Below are 17,941 nucleotides of genomic sequence, written 5' to 3'. Positions count from 1 at the left end.
ATCATCATAGCAAAGTCTCACCTAGGGCACACCTTGCGATGGCGCACCCTGCAGAGATCGTATTTGAAACGTGGATATCGTCTACTGCAAGGTCTGGGTTGCATTCTACAATATCCAGTGCCACCAGATCTTTGGTCTCCGCGAGCCTCTCCACTAGGAACAGAGCCTCCCTCAGAGTAAGCCCGCCTCTCACTGGTGTCCCCGTGGCAGGAACAAACAGTGGGTCCACTGCGTCTACATCGTAAGAGCACATGATGGGTCCATGTCCGTTGGTCTCCGGGTGCACGGCCTGCAGAGCCATCTCGATGACTTTGTTGATCCCGTACTTGTCGACGTGGTACATGGAGAAAGCTTTAATCCCCAAATCCTTAATGATCTTCTTCTCCGCGTCATCGACGTCTCTAAGCCCGATGTAAGCGATCTTCTCCGGTTTCAAATCACCGGGGACCCACTTCAGAGACTCTGGACAATCGTCGTTAAGCCCCAACAGGAAGGACACGGGGCACCCGTGAAGGTTCCCCGAGTTAGTACTCTCCAGAGTGTTAATATCCGCGTGAGCATCAATCCAAAGAAGCCCCAAGTCTGGGTACTGAGCCAAAGCACCAGAGACAGTACCAATGGCAATCGAGTGGTCCCCACCGAGTGTCAGAGCAAACTTCCCCTCACTGCAAGTCTTCTTCACCGCATGGTATATCTTCTTTGTGTTATCACCCACGAGGTTGGGTCTCTTAGACCTCTTGTACTGATCCGTGACTTCATCCCTCTCCATCATAAGTTTCAACTCAGCGGCATCCAACGGCGTCTCCACAGTAGTGGTCCACCCAAGATCACCCAACTGGCTTTGCAACCCGTTCTTCAACATGTACTTGGGACCCTTCTCCACCCCGGGTTTCCCCTGCCCACCGCAGAACGGCGCTTGAATAATGGTCAATTCTTTCGACGAGACGTAGTTAGACATATTGTACTGGGATGTACTACCACCACCGCATTCAACCATCAACCATCAAACAACCACTTCTTCTTCTTTACCGGAGACGGTTCTTGCCCTCTCTTTATATATATTTCGGGAAAACCCGGTAGCCGCTGTCGCCTGCACTTAAAGTAGTGCGCTCGGCTGCAGCTGCCGTTAAAGTGCACGCTAAAACAGTGTCTGTTAACGGCATCTGTCAGCGAATAGGGTTTGGGTGTCTGGGTCTTAAGCACGGCAAGCCCTAACTTACAAAGTAGAGCAGAAGCCCTAAGAAGCAGCTGGTGTTACCCGGATTTTACAGCGGTTTAAAAAAAAATAAAATAAAAGTAGTAGTAGTTGGCGAGACGCCGTACAGAACGACATCGCGGGACGGTTGAGCCAACTGGCAATGAAGTGAAGCGCAGTGTTACAGGCGCCTCTTCCTCATCAACAACTGCCACGAGCTGCAGTAAATACAACCGTGTGGCACCAGCAGCAGCGTCAATCCTCAGCGTCTTCTCAGATCTCTGAGAGATCTCTAGAACTGTTCTTTCTCTCCTCCTTTTTTTTCTCTCTTGTTTTTTCAATTCCTTGTTTAAAGTCTCTTCTTCTTTTCGTAAAAGTTGCACTCACACTCACACACACCCTCACGTACATAGACTGCTCCTGCCCCCCAGTGCCAGACTTCGTAGTGCTTAGTTTTCAGCAGAAAAATCAATCGCAACATTGAATAGTATACATCACACTCGGAGGACAGAATGGAGTCGGTGTTGGATTTCTCAAAGGAATTGAACATCGAGTTGCTCGACCAAGTCGTCGTCACGTTCTATAGTGGGTCAGGCCCGCTGCAGAAACAGGCACAGGATATCTTGACCAAGTTCCAGGAACACCCGGACGCGTGGCAGCGTGCGGACCAGATCTTACAGTTCTCAGGGAACCCACAGACAAAATTCATCGGTTTGTCCATCCTGGATAAATTGATTAACACTAAATGGAAATTGCTCCCAGATGAACAAAGGATCGGGATCAGGAATTTTATTGTCGGGATGATTATTTCGTTGTGTCAGGACGATGCCGTGTTTGCCTCGCAGAAGAATCTGATCAATAAGTCTGACCTTACGCTCGTTCAAGTGCTCAAACAGGAATGGCCCCAAAACTGGCCAGAGTTTATCCCAGAACTTATTGCCTCCTCGGCGTCGTCAGTCAACGTTTGTGAGAACAATATGGTCATTTTGAAATTGCTCTCGGAGGAAGTGTTCGATTTCTCAGCGGAACAGATGACACAGGCAAAGGCGTTACACCTTAAGAAATCAATGTCGAAAGAGTTCGAACAGATCTTCAAATTGTGCTACCAAGTTTTGGAACAGGCCTCAGCAACCGGGCTAGTAGTCGCTACGTTGGAATCCCTGCTGAGGTACCTCCACTGGATCCCCTACCGTTACATCTTCGAGACAAACATCCTGGAACTGTTGAGCACCAAATTTTTATCGGATAGCAGCACAAGAGCGGTCACTTTGAAATGTTTGACCGAGGTGTCAAACTTAGAACTCCCCATTAACAACTCATCGATCGTCACACAGACAGTGCTGTACTTCCAGAACACTCTGCAACAGATAGCAAACAGCGTCGTCCCAGTGACTGCAGACCTTAAGAGCACGTACAACTCGGCAACGGGGGCGGACCAGTCCTTCCTACAGGACTTCGCTATGTTTCTCACCACGTACCTTTCCAACCACAGATCTATCCTAGAGAGCGACGAGACCCTCAGGGAACTCTTGCTCAACGCACATCAGTACCTGATCCAACTGTCCAAGATAGACGAGAGGGAACTGTTCAAGACGACACTGGATTACTGGCATGACTTGGTCTCTAACTTATTCCAAGAGGTGCAGAACTTGCCCATCACAGAGATGAACCCACTGATGCAACTCACCGTCGGTGCACAGGCTATCTCCTCAGGGTCAGGGGCCTTAAACCCAGAGTTCATGAAGAGATTCCCTCTCAAAAAACATATCTACGAGGAGATCTGCTCAGAGCTAAGATGGGTCATCATCGAAAACATGGTCAGACCAGAGGAGGTCCTCGTTGTGGAAAACGACGAGGGGGAAATCGTCAGAGAGTTCGTCAAGGAGTCAGATACTATCCAACTGTACAAGTCCGAGAGAGAGGTGCTCGTCTACTTAACGCACTTGAACGTCGTCGACACGGAACAGATCATGATCAACAAGCTCGCCAGACAGATCGACGGATCCGAATGGTCCTGGCATAACATCAACACTCTGTCGTGGGCTATCGGGTCCATCTCAGGTACTATGAACGAGGACACAGAGAAGAGATTCGTCGTTACCGTCATCAAAGACCTATTGGCACTGACGGAGAAGAAAAGAGGTAAAGACAACAAGGCAGTAGTCGCCTCAGATATCATGTACGTCGTCGGACAGTACCCAAGGTTCCTAAGGGCCCACTGGAATTTCTTAAGAACCGTCGTTTTGAAATTGTTCGAATTCATGCACGAAACACACGAGGGGGTCCAAGACATGGCATGCGACACGTTCATTAAGATCGTCCAGAAATGTAAGTACCACTTCGTCATCCAGCAACCTCGCGAAACTGAACCATTCATCCAAACAATCATCAGAGACATTCAAAAGACCACAAGCGACCTACAACCACAGCAGGTGCACACTTTCTACAGGGCATGTGGGATCATCATCTCAGAGGAGAGGAACCCAGCAGAAAAAACTAGATTGCTCGGTGACCTGATGCAACTACCAAACCTCGCATGGGATGCCATAGTGGAACAGTCCACGGCAAACCCGACTCTCTTGCTAGACGCCGACACGGTCAAGATCGTGGCCAACATCGTGAAGACGAACGTCGCCGTCTGCACCGCCATGGGCGCAGATTTCTACTCACAGTTGGGACACATCTATTACAACATGTTGCAACTTTACAGAGCTGTGTCCTCAATGATTTCCGCACAGGTGGCCACTGAGGGTTTGATCGCCACAAAGACACCAAAGGTCCGTGGGTTGCGTACCATCAAGAAGGAAATCTTGAAATTGGTGGAAATCTATATCGCGAATGCCAAAAACTTGGAGGATGTCGTGAAGGTGTTGGTCGAACCGCTACTGAACGCCGTCTTGGAGGATTACATGAACAACGTGCCCGATGCAAGGGACGCGGAGGTCCTGAACTGTATGACCACTGTTGTCAGTAAAGTCGGCCACATGATCCCACAAGGTGTCATTCTGATCCTGCAAAGTGTCTTCGAATGTACGTTGAGTATGATAAACGGCGACTTCACAGAATACCCGGAGCATCGTGTTGAATTCTACAAGTTGCTAAAAGTCATCAACGAGAAATCGTTTGCGTCGTTCTTGGAACTACCCGCCGCGGCATTCAAGTTGTTTGTCGACGCAATCTGCTGGGCGTTCAAACATAATAACAGAGACATCGAAGTCAATGGGTTGTCGATTGCTCTGCAATTGATCAAAAACGTGGAGGTGATGGGCAACAACCAGTTCGCGAACGACTTCTACCAAAGCTATTACTTCCTGTTGCTGAGCGAGACGTTCTACGTTTTGACCGACTCTGACCACAAATCCGGGTTCTCCAAGCAATCGTTACTGCTAATGAAACTAATTAGCCTAGTATACGACAACAAGATCACTGTGCCGATATACAGGGATGGCGAGGCCCCCTCGGGCACCACCAACCAGGTATACTTGAATCAGTATTTGGCTAACATGCTAGCGAACGCGTTCCCGCATTTGTCTGCGGACCAAATTACGAATTTCCTGGCTGCGTTGACAAACCAGTACAGAGACTCGATCAAATTCAGCGGGGTCCTAAGGGACTTCTTAGTCCAGATCAAAGAGATCGGTGGGGACCCAACGGATTACTTGTTTGCAGAAGATAGAGCTAAACAATTGGACGAACAGTCTAAAGTGCAAAGGGAGCAAGCTTCCAAGATCGGTGGGCTATTGAAACCATCTGAACTGGATGACTGAGCGTGCGTGCGTATGTGTCTCCCCAATGGCATTAGTAGCTGCAGTCCCCCTCGCAGCGTTTCTCTTCCAATCTTTCATGACTGGATAGTGCTTCAATCAATACATCTGGCAGTGCCCACACGGTGCTCCGATTCTAGGTAGTTATTTTATATAGATGTATTTACAGAGAAAATAGGCTATGGAGAAAGTAAGAATGTAGGCGAGTCGACGTCCCGCTTAGTCGACCACTGGGTCCATTTTCTTGATTGCATCCTGCAACTTGATAAAAGTGCCGTTGGCACCTGGAACGGAACCTTTCACCCAGATGACGTTATTGGCATCATCCACCTTCAAGATCTGTACGTTCTGGACGGTGACGTTGTCCGTCCCCATCCTTCCGGGCATCTTCTTACCTGGGAGTATTCTCCCCGGGTCCTGATGTTGACCGTACGAACCACCATGTCTGTGCGAGAGCGATGTACCGTGAGAGGCACCCAACCCTTTGAAGTGATGTCTCTTCATTACACCGGCGAACCCTTTACCCTTGCTGACCCCGCGCACATCGACGAACGCGCCCGGTTCAAACCACGAAGGCTTCAAGACGGTCCCCAGGGGGAGCAGCCCGTCCTCGTTCTTCACTTTGAACTCGACGACTTTGGCCTTTGGGTTCACGAGATTTGCGGCAAAGACACCAAGCATCTGTCTCGATACTTTCCTTGCCCGTACAGTACCGTACCCTACCTGGCACGCAATGTATCCGTTTTCTTGCAAAGTTCTGTGCGCGGTCACCTCAACGTTATTCACTTGCAGGATGGTAGCTGCCATGCGTTCGCCAGTCTCGCTGTTGAGGTACGGAAGCATCCCCACTATCTGGGTCAGCACACCACAGCGCAGGGGTAACCACTTCCTCTTGAAGGCCTCTATCGGGTGCTGCATAGGACGGCGCGGCGCAGGCCGGCGAACTGCAGCTGCGGCTACAGCTATGGACTCTGCACTTTGCGACCCCTTCGACGACTGCTTGAAGGATAAAGAGACCTGTTCTACCACACTGGGCGCCCTGAGAACGGGTCTCGTAGCGTACCCTCTTTGAATATGGTGTATTAGAGGCATTTTGGTTCCCTGGCGGCCGTTTGTCTTCCCTCTAGAACCGACTACTGCAGTTGAACAGTTTTTAAAGATGTGTCAAGTTATTATATTCGATTTATTATCGTCACTTTACGGACTGCTAACGATGAAAGAAGTTACAATTGGGTTGATCCTGGGAGGGCATTGTCACCAGAGAATGACTGCACTGTGGGTACCGCCCACCCAGTAATGTCCATCTATACATATATTTATACATACGCACACGTACACGCACACGCATCCAGATTTCACGTCCTATAGGAAGATCTGGTAGTTGTTGGATGTCCCGAGCTGTTTCCTCAGCAGCAGGTCGTCGTCGTTGTTGGCAAACTGCTTCGGCTTGGACTTCATCGGGAGAATCTCCCCTACGCTCAGCGGTTGCACTGTGTCGTTGTCATCCAGGAGCCCTGAGACGCGCATCTCCGCCCTGTGTTCCACGGTCAGGTTCTGCGCGGTCGGAGGCAAGTACTTCCTGCCCTTCCTAAAGGAACCTGCTGGTTTGTACGTTCGCTGCCTCGTCAGGTCGTGCGGATTTATCATGACGACGGACTGTCGCAGGTGATGCGGCAGCAGTGGTTCGTTGGATGCCAAAGTGAAGGCCCCATTAGTGGGGGACTGGTCCTTTATTGTGTTGGTGTAGAACATCGTCGGGTCGTTAATCGGGCAGACAAACATACCTTGGTTGTATAGGGGCATCATACCTGGGCTCATCGGCCTATTTTGCTGTTGTTGTTGCTGCTGTTGCTGTCTATACTTCCAGGGATCCTTCTTGAAAGCCGTGAACGACATGACCGATGGTGAACTATTCAATTCCGAGGCGGAGGGAAGCGCCTGCATGTTTTCTAGTGTCTGTGGGTGCGCTCTCGAGATTTGGTCCTGTACAGTAATACGCGGCAGTGTTGGTCTCGGCTGCCTTACTGTATGTGCACGTTGCGGCACGTCCAGCGCCTCCGCGGTTATGGGCACTCCGTATTGTAACCGCTCCGGTTTCGTGTTCCCGATGGGTGGTGGTGTGGACGCCATGGTGATGGGCGATGGAATCGGCGTCTCGTCGTCGTCGTCGTCTTCGTCTGCAGGATCCTCGAACAGAGTGGATTTGCTGGACTCGAAATACACGTCGTAGATGGACCGAAGCCGTTTTACATCCTCGTCTTCCGGTCCTCCATCCGCCACAGAGTCGACCCGCGTCGTGTCGTGGCTCGAGGAGATAGAAGTCGTGTCGGACCGGGTTTTCTTGAGCTCGCTAGCGGATATCGTGGATATCGGGTCCAAAATCATATGGCATTGCCTCCCCTCTGCGCAGAGGGACCTCTTGTACGAAAACCAGAACATCCCGGAGACGACACATAGCACAATGAAGACGGGCACACCCACTGCACAACCGACGACTAAACTCAGTTCATTGGCACTGGTGAGCATTGAGATGAGGACGATGCTAGCGCGATGCGACTGCTACCGCTGCTGCTAATTCAACTACTATTACTATCCTTCGAGGTCAATGGACTCTCTACTGCAAGGGAAAAGGCAAGGACAGATGAGCGGAATGAGGAGAGAAGTGTTACGTCGGTACTGTTTACATTCCGAAGATATACTCCCATCCCAAGACAGTGCAACAACCTCGAGACGCGAAAATACGGTTTATGTCTCTTCTTTTCGCGTTTTTCTTCCGAATGCGGCCATGCATTGTTCCACCGACACAGAAAGAGCCGCAGGACCGCGGAGTCAGCGAAACCTTATTTCCCAAAAGGGTAAAAGCAAGATTTCGTGTCGCATTCGTGAGAAGTGATAAAGAATGGGGCCATTCAACCCATTCCTCAATAATAAACAAAGTTCATGGACTCATGAGACTCAGAAGAAGAGCTGCTTGCAATGCTTATTGAAAGAGGGGGGGAGCCCGTCAGCGTGTACGCTGACTAGACAAACAAAATAAAAAAAGAGTTCCAAAAATTGAAACGTCGGGACCTGAACTGAGACCGTTGCAGGTCCACCTGCCCGCCCGGCGCATAGCCTGGACGGCACCCGGATGGTTCTGGTAAAAGGCAAGAACCATGTTCGATGCATGTCGGGCTGTGCGAGAGACTTCGCAGTCCTCACGCAGCACGGATGACGATGCCGATCGCAGAGAGCCGGAAGGGGGAAGGTGGTTGCAGTAAGTACGGTCGCCAGTCCGTAGCAGACCCGTCGCCTACCGATCTCTCGTGGAAGACACCACGTCGGGAAACGGGAAGAGGATCAGAATTTTTCACTGCGTTTTCTTCGCCTTTTATACTTCGAGGAATTGTCGCTGTTTTTTTTTTTTCTTTTCTTTTTTTGGATTACGACATCAGCTTCGATGCTGTGCAGTTAACTACCAGGTAAGGTGAACAGTTTGGTTCTACGAGACGTTGGGGCCTCAGCTACCTGTGCGAGCTGTAATGAATGGTCTGCGGTGTGGGCCGCTGGTCTTTGCGCGGTGGAGCAGCCGTCTCGCGCAGCGGGCGCTCATCTACAACAGCTATTACCCTGCGTTTGACCGAGGCGACTTCCAACAATTGGGGGTTCTAGGGCCCTTTGGTTCCCTGGAGGGTCCCGCAGCGCCGCCTGCGAGGTTATGGAGGGTCCGGGACCCCCGCTATTTCCAGTTTAGAGACAAGTACGTCCTTCTTTTTGACAATGCTAGGGTGAGGGACGAGTATTTGGAAAGAACCCGCGGGAAACGGCTGAATAAAGTCAGGGTACGGTTCCAACCTGCTGGGGAACTTGCTACGGTTGTGGACAAGTTCATGCAGTATTCGAGGAATCTGGAGGCTGCGTATGCGTCCGAGGACGCTTACAGGCTCGCAATCGCTTCACCTAATGAGGAATCGACGAAGACCTTAGGGGAAGCAGTTGTTGGTACGGAACTGCTCGAGAGTAAATCTGCACTCGTTTGGAATTTACCAAATACATGGCACCCTGGGAGAGTCGCAGACACGTTTTGGCAGTACGATGTCAAACATTGCTTTAAGATGTTCTGGAATGAATTGGACAACGTTTCTCTGTACTATTTCGCGTTCAACGAGACACACGAGAGAGACAAGTTCAAATACAATGTACATGGAGTCTACCTAAATGAGGCCAAATTGCTCGTGGAGAGCTTGTGAATGTATATATATTTTTGGTTTGAATGGGGGAACTGACTTTGGGGGGGGGGGTCCAATTCCACACATGACGTCTCATGGACTCAAGTCTCGCCACGACTCTCGTACGATTTGCCATTTTTCTTCATATTCTTTACCCTTTGTTGGATTCGGTTCTTTCATTATCACATACCTTTCGTATATCCCAAGGTTATGCCACACGAGCACCACGGTGTCGTTGTTCTCGTTACACCAGCCCACGGAGCACCGATCTGATCGGTCGTACCTCTCCTGCATGTGCAAAGTCGGATTATACAGGTGACTAGAACACATCGACCATTTCGATTGGAGGTACTTGAACTGCGGCACAAGTCCCTGGAAGGCGTGTCTCCGGTTGGCCTCCTGCTGCCCGTTGCTGCCGCCGCCCAGCTGGTAGATATGTAATGTTTGTTTATTCGAGACAACGCACAGCTTGTCACCAGACGGGTTGAAGCTCATGGCGTATATCTCTGCAGGGTCCGACCCACGCCGGAATTCGTTCACCAGCGTCCCGTTCGTAACATTGAATACACGGATCACTGTACCCTTCACGGAAGAAGTTGCCAGCAGCGTGCTCTGCCGGTTCAACTTAACGAGCCGCACGGTCGTCTTGTGAGCTTTGATAATCGTCGTGGGGAAGAACACAGAGTCACCAACATCCGTGTCTTTAGTCTCCAACGTTGCAACGTGCAATTGTCCCGGGTGCGTTGCGGACTCGTACACAAGTATTCCCTGGTTCTTGCCGTTCATTTGAAAGCCAACGGGGGACCCCCTGCTCGTGGGGATGTCCGATCCCACCCGTTGTGGATAGCTCTTGAAACGATACACGCAAAGTGCACCATCTACCTGGGCTACAATATATAACCGCGTGAGAAATACGTCCTGGACGAGGGACATAAAACTCAGCTTCAAAGTTTCCTTCTGCAACAGATCATCCCAAATGATCAGTTTGTTCAACGGGAAGGCAGGCTTGCTCCCATCGCCGCCTATCAGCGCAATGTAATTGCTCCGATTGAGCAGCTTCGCTCTCCCAACGGACCCGGAGAACACGTTCTCGATCTTGCTTTGAAGGGGGTCCGTGTTGAACACTTGAAATCCTGTACTATGGCAGCAACAAAAGCACGAATCATCCCTGTTAAAGGACACGGCAGTGTATTTCGGGGCCTCGGGGGTAGCTACCATGGTATTTGACGGTCCTCGAGCGCGGTCGATCAACCTCCCAACGACACCACTTCAAACGTACATTTATCGTTATAAGAAGATTCGCAATAACATATTGATACATTTTGTGTCGAAATACGCACAACTCGGAACCTTCGCAAAACAAGGAACCTCAAGACCAATTTGCTCAGACTTTACTCACAGCGGCAATTGCACATTGGCATTGGCTTCCCCTTGTTCCTTCGTGTACAGTACAGCATTTATCCTCGTTCTTGCAGCGCTAGTGCAAGGGTATTTGTTGCACATAGGAAGGATTCGCAGGGGCTGGAACCATTAAAATAGAGTGCATCACTGGCTGATCCACTACCGTGTTAATTGCCATCAGACACTATAACTACAGATGTCGCGTTCGTTGAAGCAGGTGAAGGCGAGTCCGCAAGCGGACAGGTACATTCCCCAATCCGCTTCGAAGAGAGCGTACAGAGCTTCTCCAAGTCTGAAGAAGTTCAATACATTGCAGTCTCCACCAGAGTTAAGTTTTAATAGGTCGCCTTCTCCTGAGAGATTGTCATCTCCGGAGTTTCTGAACGGTGAGGGGCGCTACGGTCCGATGGCGAACGATGACTCAAATAGTTTGGTTGACACTTCCAATGAGCTCACTCCCGCTACGGCAGAGCAAAATGGGGATGACTACGCCAAAATCAAGTTGCATAGAGCTGTCATAGCAACCTCTCTCGGGTTTCACAGGGAAGATAATAGAGTGTACAACTTCAGTTCCAATGGGCTCGCGGTACCTCCATCAACAAAGGAAAGGCCTGTAACTAATCGAGTACCGTCCAGGAGAGCTGCCAAAAGGGCCAAATCACATATGCCCTTCAGGGTGCTGGATGCTCCTTGTCTAAGAAACGATTTCTACTCTAATTTGATATCTTGGTCGGCAAGATCGGGAAACGTTCTTGTTGCGCTGGGTTGCTCCGTGTACTTGTGGGTTGAAGAAAAGGGTGCTCTTCCTATACTGATGCATTCTTACTTGCATAACCAGCATGATGTCGTCACCTGCGTGTCATTTGACAAAATGTCTAGTAAATTCCTTATTGGAACGAAGCGGGGGCTGGTTATCCTATTCGATGAGGAAGAGTGTCTTAAGAAATTTGAATCAAACCATTCAGTCCCGCCAGGTGGACACTCGAAATATTCATATCGGACTTTGGTGCCTAAAAGCGTGACCTGTATCGAATGGTTTGGCGGGCGAACAGGCGATGTTGAAATCAACAGGCGACTGCTCGTCGGAGAAGATAATGGAGACGTCAGCCTCGTGGAAATAAATACGGTTACGAACACTATGCTTCTAAAAATGAAGTTCTCTGCACATGGTCAACAAGTTTGTGGTAGGTACCCTCCAAAATACCCTCTGGTCCAAAAACCGACACAGGTCTCGGCACCTTGTTACTAACAAATCATACTTCTTTTCTTACCAATTGCAACATTATCCCTTTTTCTAATCAGGTTTGTCCATTAACTATAATAACAAATTGATTGCGGTAGGCGGAAACGATAACGCTTGTACGATATGGGACATCTCCGATATCCATGAACCCAGTCTGAAAAACATTTTCCCTCACAGCGCAGCCGTTAAAGCTGTAGCCTTCTGCCCCTGGTCCAAGTCTCTACTGGCCACAGGAGGTGGGAGTAAAGACCGAACAATTAAATTCTGGCACGTCGGTACCGGTACGCTGATTAACGAAATAAGGGCAAAAGCACAGGTCACCTCACTAATTTGGTCACCCAGGTACAAGCAGATAGCTGCCACTTTCGGTTTTAGTAACGTAAGGGACCCGGTCTTGCTTAAGTTATACTCCTACCCGCAACTAGAGAAAATCCTGGAGGTAAAATCACCGACTCCATTGAGGGCACTTAGTAGCTCCTTATCGCCCACTGGCTCTTCCATCTGTGTGGCCACCACGGACGAAACACTACGATTCTACAAACTATGGGATGAAAAAGAGGATGTCATCAGAGATATCCAAGAGGAGGGAGTTTTTGGGTCTATTTTGATCGAACATCTAGAAGGTATCAATTACTTCGCCGTTTCGAAGAATCGGGTCCTTAGATAACAACACACGCTACGTTTATATAACATCACATCACACTATATCTCTATATATTCTTAATTGCTGTATATCGCTGACGATCTGGGAGAAGACAACCTTCTCAATTGCTCTTGACACTTCCCCCAGTGACACATATTAAGGTTCTTTAATTTTTCAGTCTTTAATAAATTTGATCAAGTTCTTGCTATCAATTCGTGGAGGAAGAAGCTGTGCAAGATCAATTAGGATACCCCCTGTTGACGGAACCTATCATGGGGAGTGAGTCTAGTACAGGCGAGCAGAGTCAAGATGGTAAGCCTGATGTCGTCGAGGGAGCAGATGCTGATTTGCTTTCTACACAACTGATTGCACCGGGCATCCAAAGGAACATTGAAGACGAGGTTGTGATGGGTTTCACCATAAATATGCTTCTGTATCCTGTCATACTGGTGTATTTTTTAGTCACATTTTGGTATTTGACGAGCAGAGTCGTACCGTATCAGTTCATCGATGAAAAATTTCATATAGGCCAGACTCTAACCTATCTCAATGGCAAATGGTCGCAATGGGATAAAAAAATCACAACACCCCCAGGTCTATACCTACTGGGCTGGGCAAACCACCATCTGTTGAAGCCCATATTCAAATCATGGTCTACTCTTACGATTTTGAGACTTGTCAATCTCTTTGGTGGCGTGGTGATCTTCCCCTGGGTTGTACTAAGACCTCTATTCCTGTTCAATGCCATTGGGTTTTGGCCTATTACACTGATGTGTTTTCCGTTATTGACCACCTATTATTATTTGTACTATACGGATGTCTGGTCCACAATTTTTATCGTGGAGTCTTTAACGTTGATCCTTACTTTGCCCTTGGGTGAGCGGAAAAGTATATGGGCAAGTTCTCTTTGTGCGGCAATTAGTTGTCTTTTCAGACAAACCAACATTATCTGGACAGGGTTTATCATGGTCCTTGCAGTGGAAAGAAGGGCTATACTTACCAAAAAGTTCAATACTCACAATGTCAACAACTATTTGAAAGCGTTTATTTTTGCCGTGGAAGAGTTCAACCATGTTGTAATGCCATACGCTTTGAACTTTGTTCTATTTTTCATATATCTAATATGGAATAGATCAATTACCCTTGGCGATAAATCCAATCACTCTGTCGGGCTACATTTCATGCAAATATTTTATTTGTTCCTCTTCATCGCTGCCTTCAGCGTCCCCATATGGGGGTCGAGAAACTTTTTGAGAAGTTACAAGAACAGGTTTCTTTCAAAACCCATCAGGACCTTTTTCGAAATCATAGGTATCATGTTAATTATCAGGTATTTCACTAAAGTTCACCCATTTTTACTAGCGGACAACAGACACTATACTTTCTACCTGTTCAGGAAACTCCTCGGACACAAACGCAAACTGATCAAATACTGGTTCATGGCACCAGTGTATCACTTTTGTACCTTCATCTACTTGGAACTAATGAGACCAAACGAAATGGTTTTCCATCCTGTGTTACCCCTGCCAGTAAGAGAAACAATCCATTTGCCTTTACAATTGACACATATTTCTTGGACTGCTCTAATAGTGTGCACATTTGCCACATTAATACCATCTCCACTCCTGGAGCCAAGATACTACATTTTACCGTACTTGTTTTGGAGAATTTTCATTACGTGTAATGCAGAGCCTATATTCGAGGAGTTGGTACCCGCCCAAAATGATGAACCTCCTGTTACTGTCAGCTCTACAGGAAGATTACTTTGGGAGTTCCTTTGGTTTATGGGCATAAACGTTTTTACTTTATTGATTTTTATTAGATACACGTTCTCGTGGTCAGATGAGCCGTTCCTACAACGGATAATTTGGTGAATATGCATGTATAAAGATCTATAGCAAAGCATTCACAAAACAACGCTTTCAGTAAAATATCACAGAAAGTTAGATGACGTAAAAACAAAGAGTTGTTTCATTTAACTTAGTATGTTACACAGAATTGTATATCTTTAGAGTACAGTTGCTACCTATTTCGTAGACACGGGTTCCTACTTTTATTCTTTGTCGAAAGAATGGGTGAGGGCAAAAGAAAGTGGTATCAAACAACCAACATTGGCTAAAGTTACTTTGATATTCTTTGAGGAACGTTACGGGAATTATTATACAACAAACGATGGATATAAATAAAACAAAGAGGTTTTTCTTAAAAAGAGAGATGAATGAATGTTAGTTATAGTGCCACTGCTTCAAACTCTTCTTTGAGTTCTTTAACTTCTGGTTCTTCGGCAACAACGTCCTCCTTTGGTGTAGTTATCTCCTCTGTTTCTTCCGCCTTTGGTTCCTCTTCAATCTCTGGTTTCGCATTTTCGTTCAGTTCTGGTTCGGTAGTTTCATCTTCTTTTGATTCCACAGCTTCTTCCTCTTCTGGTTCTATTGGAGTTGTCTCCGTTGCTTCTTCACTGTTGTTCACAGTCTTTTCAGTGTCATCTTCCGTTGCCTGCTTAACAGCTTCTGCATCTTGGTCGATAGCAGTTTCCGCGGCTTGTTCCGGTGCCTCTTGCCTCTTTTCTTCTTGCGGCTCGGCTATCGAAGCTTGTAACGTTTCAGGTTCTTGAGCAGGCGTATGTGCTGCGGTTTCAGCTGGTTCTTCAATCGGCTCGTCCATTATATCGTGTTCCTCCTGACCCTCGTCATCTGTAACAATGGCGTCCAGGTCATCCTCATTTTCTGTGGTTGGGACCGCGTCGCCTCTCTTGAATTCGTTTGGTTGTGTCTGTTTCACTGTGGCTACACTGTCATCAAAGGTAAGTTCATTTGCCATTTGTTCATTTTTTGGTGGGACTGGAGGTGGTACCTGTTGTTGCTGGGCCGCTTGTTTTTGCGTAGATTGCTGGTTGCCCGTCTTCAAAAGGTCTTTGTTCTTCAACAACACCCTTTTCTTCAAGACCTCCAAGTAATCTTGTATTTGACCATTAGATTTCTTGTCTCTGAATACAAGTTCACCGTCACCGGCAAAATAGTCGTCGCTCTCCTCGATCAGAAACCAATTACCTGCCTCCAGGTCGTTGGCAAAGGATAAGAGAAACTCCCCCCAGTTGGCACCCACGACGTACTTCACGTCAAAGTCCCTCCCAAACGTGATCACTTGCCCGTAGTGGCCCTTGGGCCCAGGAGCCAGATCGACACCGATATGGTTACCAGCGTTATCCGTCAGTAGGGGGATCCAGGCAGGATGAGCGTATACATTTATGACTGCGTCTGGTGGGACAGACCCTTGAGGTGGGATAAAGGGAAGCTTGAATTGGCTTCTTTGCTGCTGCTGTTGCTGTTGTGGTTGGCGATCAGTGGATTTCCCCTCAGCGGAACCGGAATTCTGCTGGCTCTGTCTGTTCAAGTTTGAAGCGACATTCCTCCAGGCCTGTGTCATGGCAACCACTTGATCCAGCGTCATCAACGGCAGACCGTAGAAAAGCCCGGATGTGCCCGTCATTGATTCTAAGTCCTCTTGACCGTCATGGATCCTCATTGAAACTTTCACGCTCGGTGGTAACGAAATCTCTAGATCTTCCTCGGCGTGCAAAATATCGTTGTTCGTCACTGGATCTCCCAATGTAGCGTTCAAATCTGGGTTATGTTTCTCAGACCAAGCATCAATGTGTCTCCATGCAAGCAACACGTCCGAAACACCTTCGTTCCCCTCCAAAGCATCGATGTTGATCGAGTCCGCAATACCAGACATCCCCACATGCATCTCCTCGTCCCCCTCCGCAGCAGCTCCACCTGTCAAATTCATCGACGACGGATTGACCCCGCCGGGTGGGCCAGTACGCTGCCTCATATTGAAACTCGGTTCCTCGTTCGGATCATACTCCGCGTAGTGATCCTCAGTGCTGAATGAGTAAACCCACTCCTTGAACTTTCTTTTGAAACCCTGCATTGCAATCTCTCTTTCTCTCTATATTTTTTTCTCGCTCTTCAAAAAACACTTTTGGGCAACTGCTGTATCTGTATCGTCTCCACCAGTCTCTCACAGGACTCCTCGAACAAACAGAACAAGTCCACAACCCTCTGGACCTCGACCATTCGAACTTTGAACTGGAACCTTGGCGCACAAAAAAAAAGAAAGAAAAATAAAAATTTCGGGTTTAAATTTTTTTCAGACGCGAAAAAAAAGTCACGTGAATTAGGGCTTGGGAGTGGATTAGGGCTTGCTAGGGTTTTGGCTAGGGCTTAAAATTAGGGCTTGGGATTTGAGTTAGGGTTTGTTAAAACATTTTAGGGCTTACTGGGGCTTTAAGACATATCAGGGCTTGCTTGCTTGGATTCCTGCCCAACACATGGGTGTCACAGACCTGATTCCTGACACGGCTCACTGTGTCCGACCAGTTACCACAGCAGAGTGATGGTTCTTGTTTGCTGATTGGATTTGCGTCGATTCGCTCTGCCCCTTCCCTCTTCAAAATGAAACAATCTTGCTCTACCTATATATCGTACGTACAGTTCCTAGAAACAGCGAAGCGAGGTATCGTAGCATCGGTGTCGGTTATATATTCCTTCGTATTCACAAGTGGGGGCACTACAACAGTTGGTGTCCGGTTTACCTCTCCCGGTTTTTACTTCTTCCCGTCGCCCATTCTAGCGTCCAATAGAGTGTTTAGCAGTAACGACTCGTTGTCCAAGACCACTCTGTTGGGGGACGCGGCCAAGATAGTGGCGATCTCCTTCGCGGTATCCAGTCTCTTCAACTCGACGTAATCCTTGGATTTCTTGATTGCCTCACCGATCAGTTCCGCGGACTTCGCCTCACCAACAGCCTTCACGACCATCCCCTGCTTCTCTTGCCTCGCCTTGTCGACAATAAACGCAGCCCGTTGCGCATCCTGTTGTGCAATCTGCTTAGCCTCCACCGCGTTCGTAAATTCAGGGGAGAAAGTCATGTACGTGATGGACACATCGTCAAGCATAATGTTGAACCTCGACGCACGGCGCACGAGGTTCTCCCGGATCAACCGGGACACTTTCTCTCTCTGCGTGATCAGCTGCGACGCGTTAAACTGCGCAACAACAGACTTCAGCACCTCATTAACAATCGACGGCAGCACCCGGTCATCGTAGTCCTGCCCTAACGTCCTGTACAGCGTGGGCAACTGCGTCACATCGGGTCTCGAAAGCACTCTACAGGTAATGTTTACCATTTGCAGGTCCTTCGTCCCAGTCAGCGACGCTACGTTCCTCGGTTTCGCCCGCACATCGTACACAATGGGCGTCTCCAGCCAGGGCAGCACGAAGTGCGTCCCCTCGTTGTATATCCGGGGCAATACACCGCCGATCCGCGAGTACACAATCGCCCGGTGTCCACCGTCAACGTTGAACAGCGCAGAATTCAACAACAATGCACCTCCTCCAAGTACAATGAGACCCCCAAGCCCAGCAAATACACCAAGTGGCCCCCGGGGGGCCCCAAACCGCCCGTTCTTCATCGGGTTGC

General features: G+C 48.5%; 10 protein-coding genes across 10 annotated transcripts; 4 read left to right on the top strand and 6 right to left on the bottom strand.

The window, feature by feature from the left end:
* Positions 1-4: 4 nt before the first annotated feature.
* CAR1 (arginase) lies at positions 5-997 on the bottom strand (the record flags this gene model as incomplete). Its single annotated transcript, XM_022611160.1, has 1 exon — positions 5-997. One exon carries the CDS (start codon positions 995-997, stop codon positions 5-7), a length of 993 nt encoding a protein of 330 aa, XP_022462102.1.
* A 710-nt stretch (positions 998-1,707) lies between these two features.
* On the top strand, positions 1,708-4,962 carry CRM1 (exportin CRM1; the record flags this gene model as incomplete). The annotated part of the gene is made up of 1 exon (XM_022611149.1): positions 1,708-4,962. One exon carries the CDS (start codon positions 1,708-1,710, stop codon positions 4,960-4,962), a length of 3,255 nt encoding a protein of 1,084 aa, XP_022462101.1.
* A 216-nt stretch (positions 4,963-5,178) lies between these two features.
* On the bottom strand, positions 5,179-6,051 carry MRPL9 (mitochondrial 54S ribosomal protein uL3m; the record flags this gene model as incomplete). Its single annotated transcript, XM_022611118.1, has 1 exon — positions 5,179-6,051. One exon carries the CDS (start codon positions 6,049-6,051, stop codon positions 5,179-5,181), a length of 873 nt encoding a protein of 290 aa, XP_022462100.1.
* Positions 6,052-6,321: 270 nt separating this feature from the next.
* TOS2 (Tos2p) lies at positions 6,322-7,485 on the bottom strand (the record flags this gene model as incomplete). Its single annotated transcript, XM_022611007.1, has 1 exon — positions 6,322-7,485. The coding sequence occupies one exon, from the start codon at positions 7,483-7,485 to the stop codon at positions 6,322-6,324; it is 1,164 nt and encodes a 387-aa protein (XP_022462099.1).
* A 995-nt stretch (positions 7,486-8,480) lies between these two features.
* On the top strand, positions 8,481-9,188 carry PET54 (Pet54p; the record flags this gene model as incomplete). Its single annotated transcript, XM_022610896.1, has 1 exon — positions 8,481-9,188. The coding sequence occupies one exon, from the start codon at positions 8,481-8,483 to the stop codon at positions 9,186-9,188; it is 708 nt and encodes a 235-aa protein (XP_022462098.1).
* Positions 9,189-9,260: 72 nt separating this feature from the next.
* Positions 9,261-10,385, bottom strand: HSV2 (phosphatidylinositol-3,5-bisphosphate binding protein HSV2; the record flags this gene model as incomplete). Its single annotated transcript, XM_022610785.1, has 1 exon — positions 9,261-10,385. One exon carries the CDS (start codon positions 10,383-10,385, stop codon positions 9,261-9,263), a length of 1,125 nt encoding a protein of 374 aa, XP_022462097.1.
* A 379-nt stretch (positions 10,386-10,764) lies between these two features.
* Positions 10,765-12,478, top strand: AMA1 (Ama1p; the record flags this gene model as incomplete). The annotated part of the gene is made up of 2 exons (XM_022610673.1): positions 10,765-11,752; positions 11,871-12,478. The coding sequence occupies 2 exons, from the start codon at positions 10,765-10,767 to the stop codon at positions 12,476-12,478; spliced, it is 1,596 nt and encodes a 531-aa protein (XP_022462096.1).
* Positions 12,479-12,726: 248 nt separating this feature from the next.
* DIE2 (dolichyl-P-Glc:Glc(2)Man(9)GlcNAc(2)-PP-dolichol alpha-1,2- glucosyltransferase) lies at positions 12,727-14,328 on the top strand (the record flags this gene model as incomplete). Its single annotated transcript, XM_022610562.1, has 1 exon — positions 12,727-14,328. One exon carries the CDS (start codon positions 12,727-12,729, stop codon positions 14,326-14,328), a length of 1,602 nt encoding a protein of 533 aa, XP_022462095.1.
* Positions 14,329-14,683: 355 nt separating this feature from the next.
* On the bottom strand, positions 14,684-16,390 carry SMI1 (Smi1p; the record flags this gene model as incomplete). The annotated part of the gene is made up of 1 exon (XM_022610451.1): positions 14,684-16,390. One exon carries the CDS (start codon positions 16,388-16,390, stop codon positions 14,684-14,686), a length of 1,707 nt encoding a protein of 568 aa, XP_022462094.1.
* Positions 16,391-17,066: 676 nt separating this feature from the next.
* PHB2 (prohibitin subunit PHB2) lies at positions 17,067-17,933 on the bottom strand (the record flags this gene model as incomplete). The annotated part of the gene is made up of 1 exon (XM_022610340.1): positions 17,067-17,933. One exon carries the CDS (start codon positions 17,931-17,933, stop codon positions 17,067-17,069), a length of 867 nt encoding a protein of 288 aa, XP_022462093.1.
* Between the last annotated feature and the right edge of the window lie 8 nt (positions 17,934-17,941).

Source organism: Huiozyma naganishii, chromosome 1 (genome assembly GCF_000348985.1).
Source record: "Huiozyma naganishii CBS 8797 chromosome 1, complete genome".
Classification (NCBI taxonomy): domain Eukaryota; kingdom Fungi; phylum Ascomycota; class Saccharomycetes; order Saccharomycetales; family Saccharomycetaceae; genus Huiozyma; species Huiozyma naganishii.
Note: the sequence above shows the minus strand (reverse complement) of the source record. Positions and strands in the feature narration are given on the sequence as shown.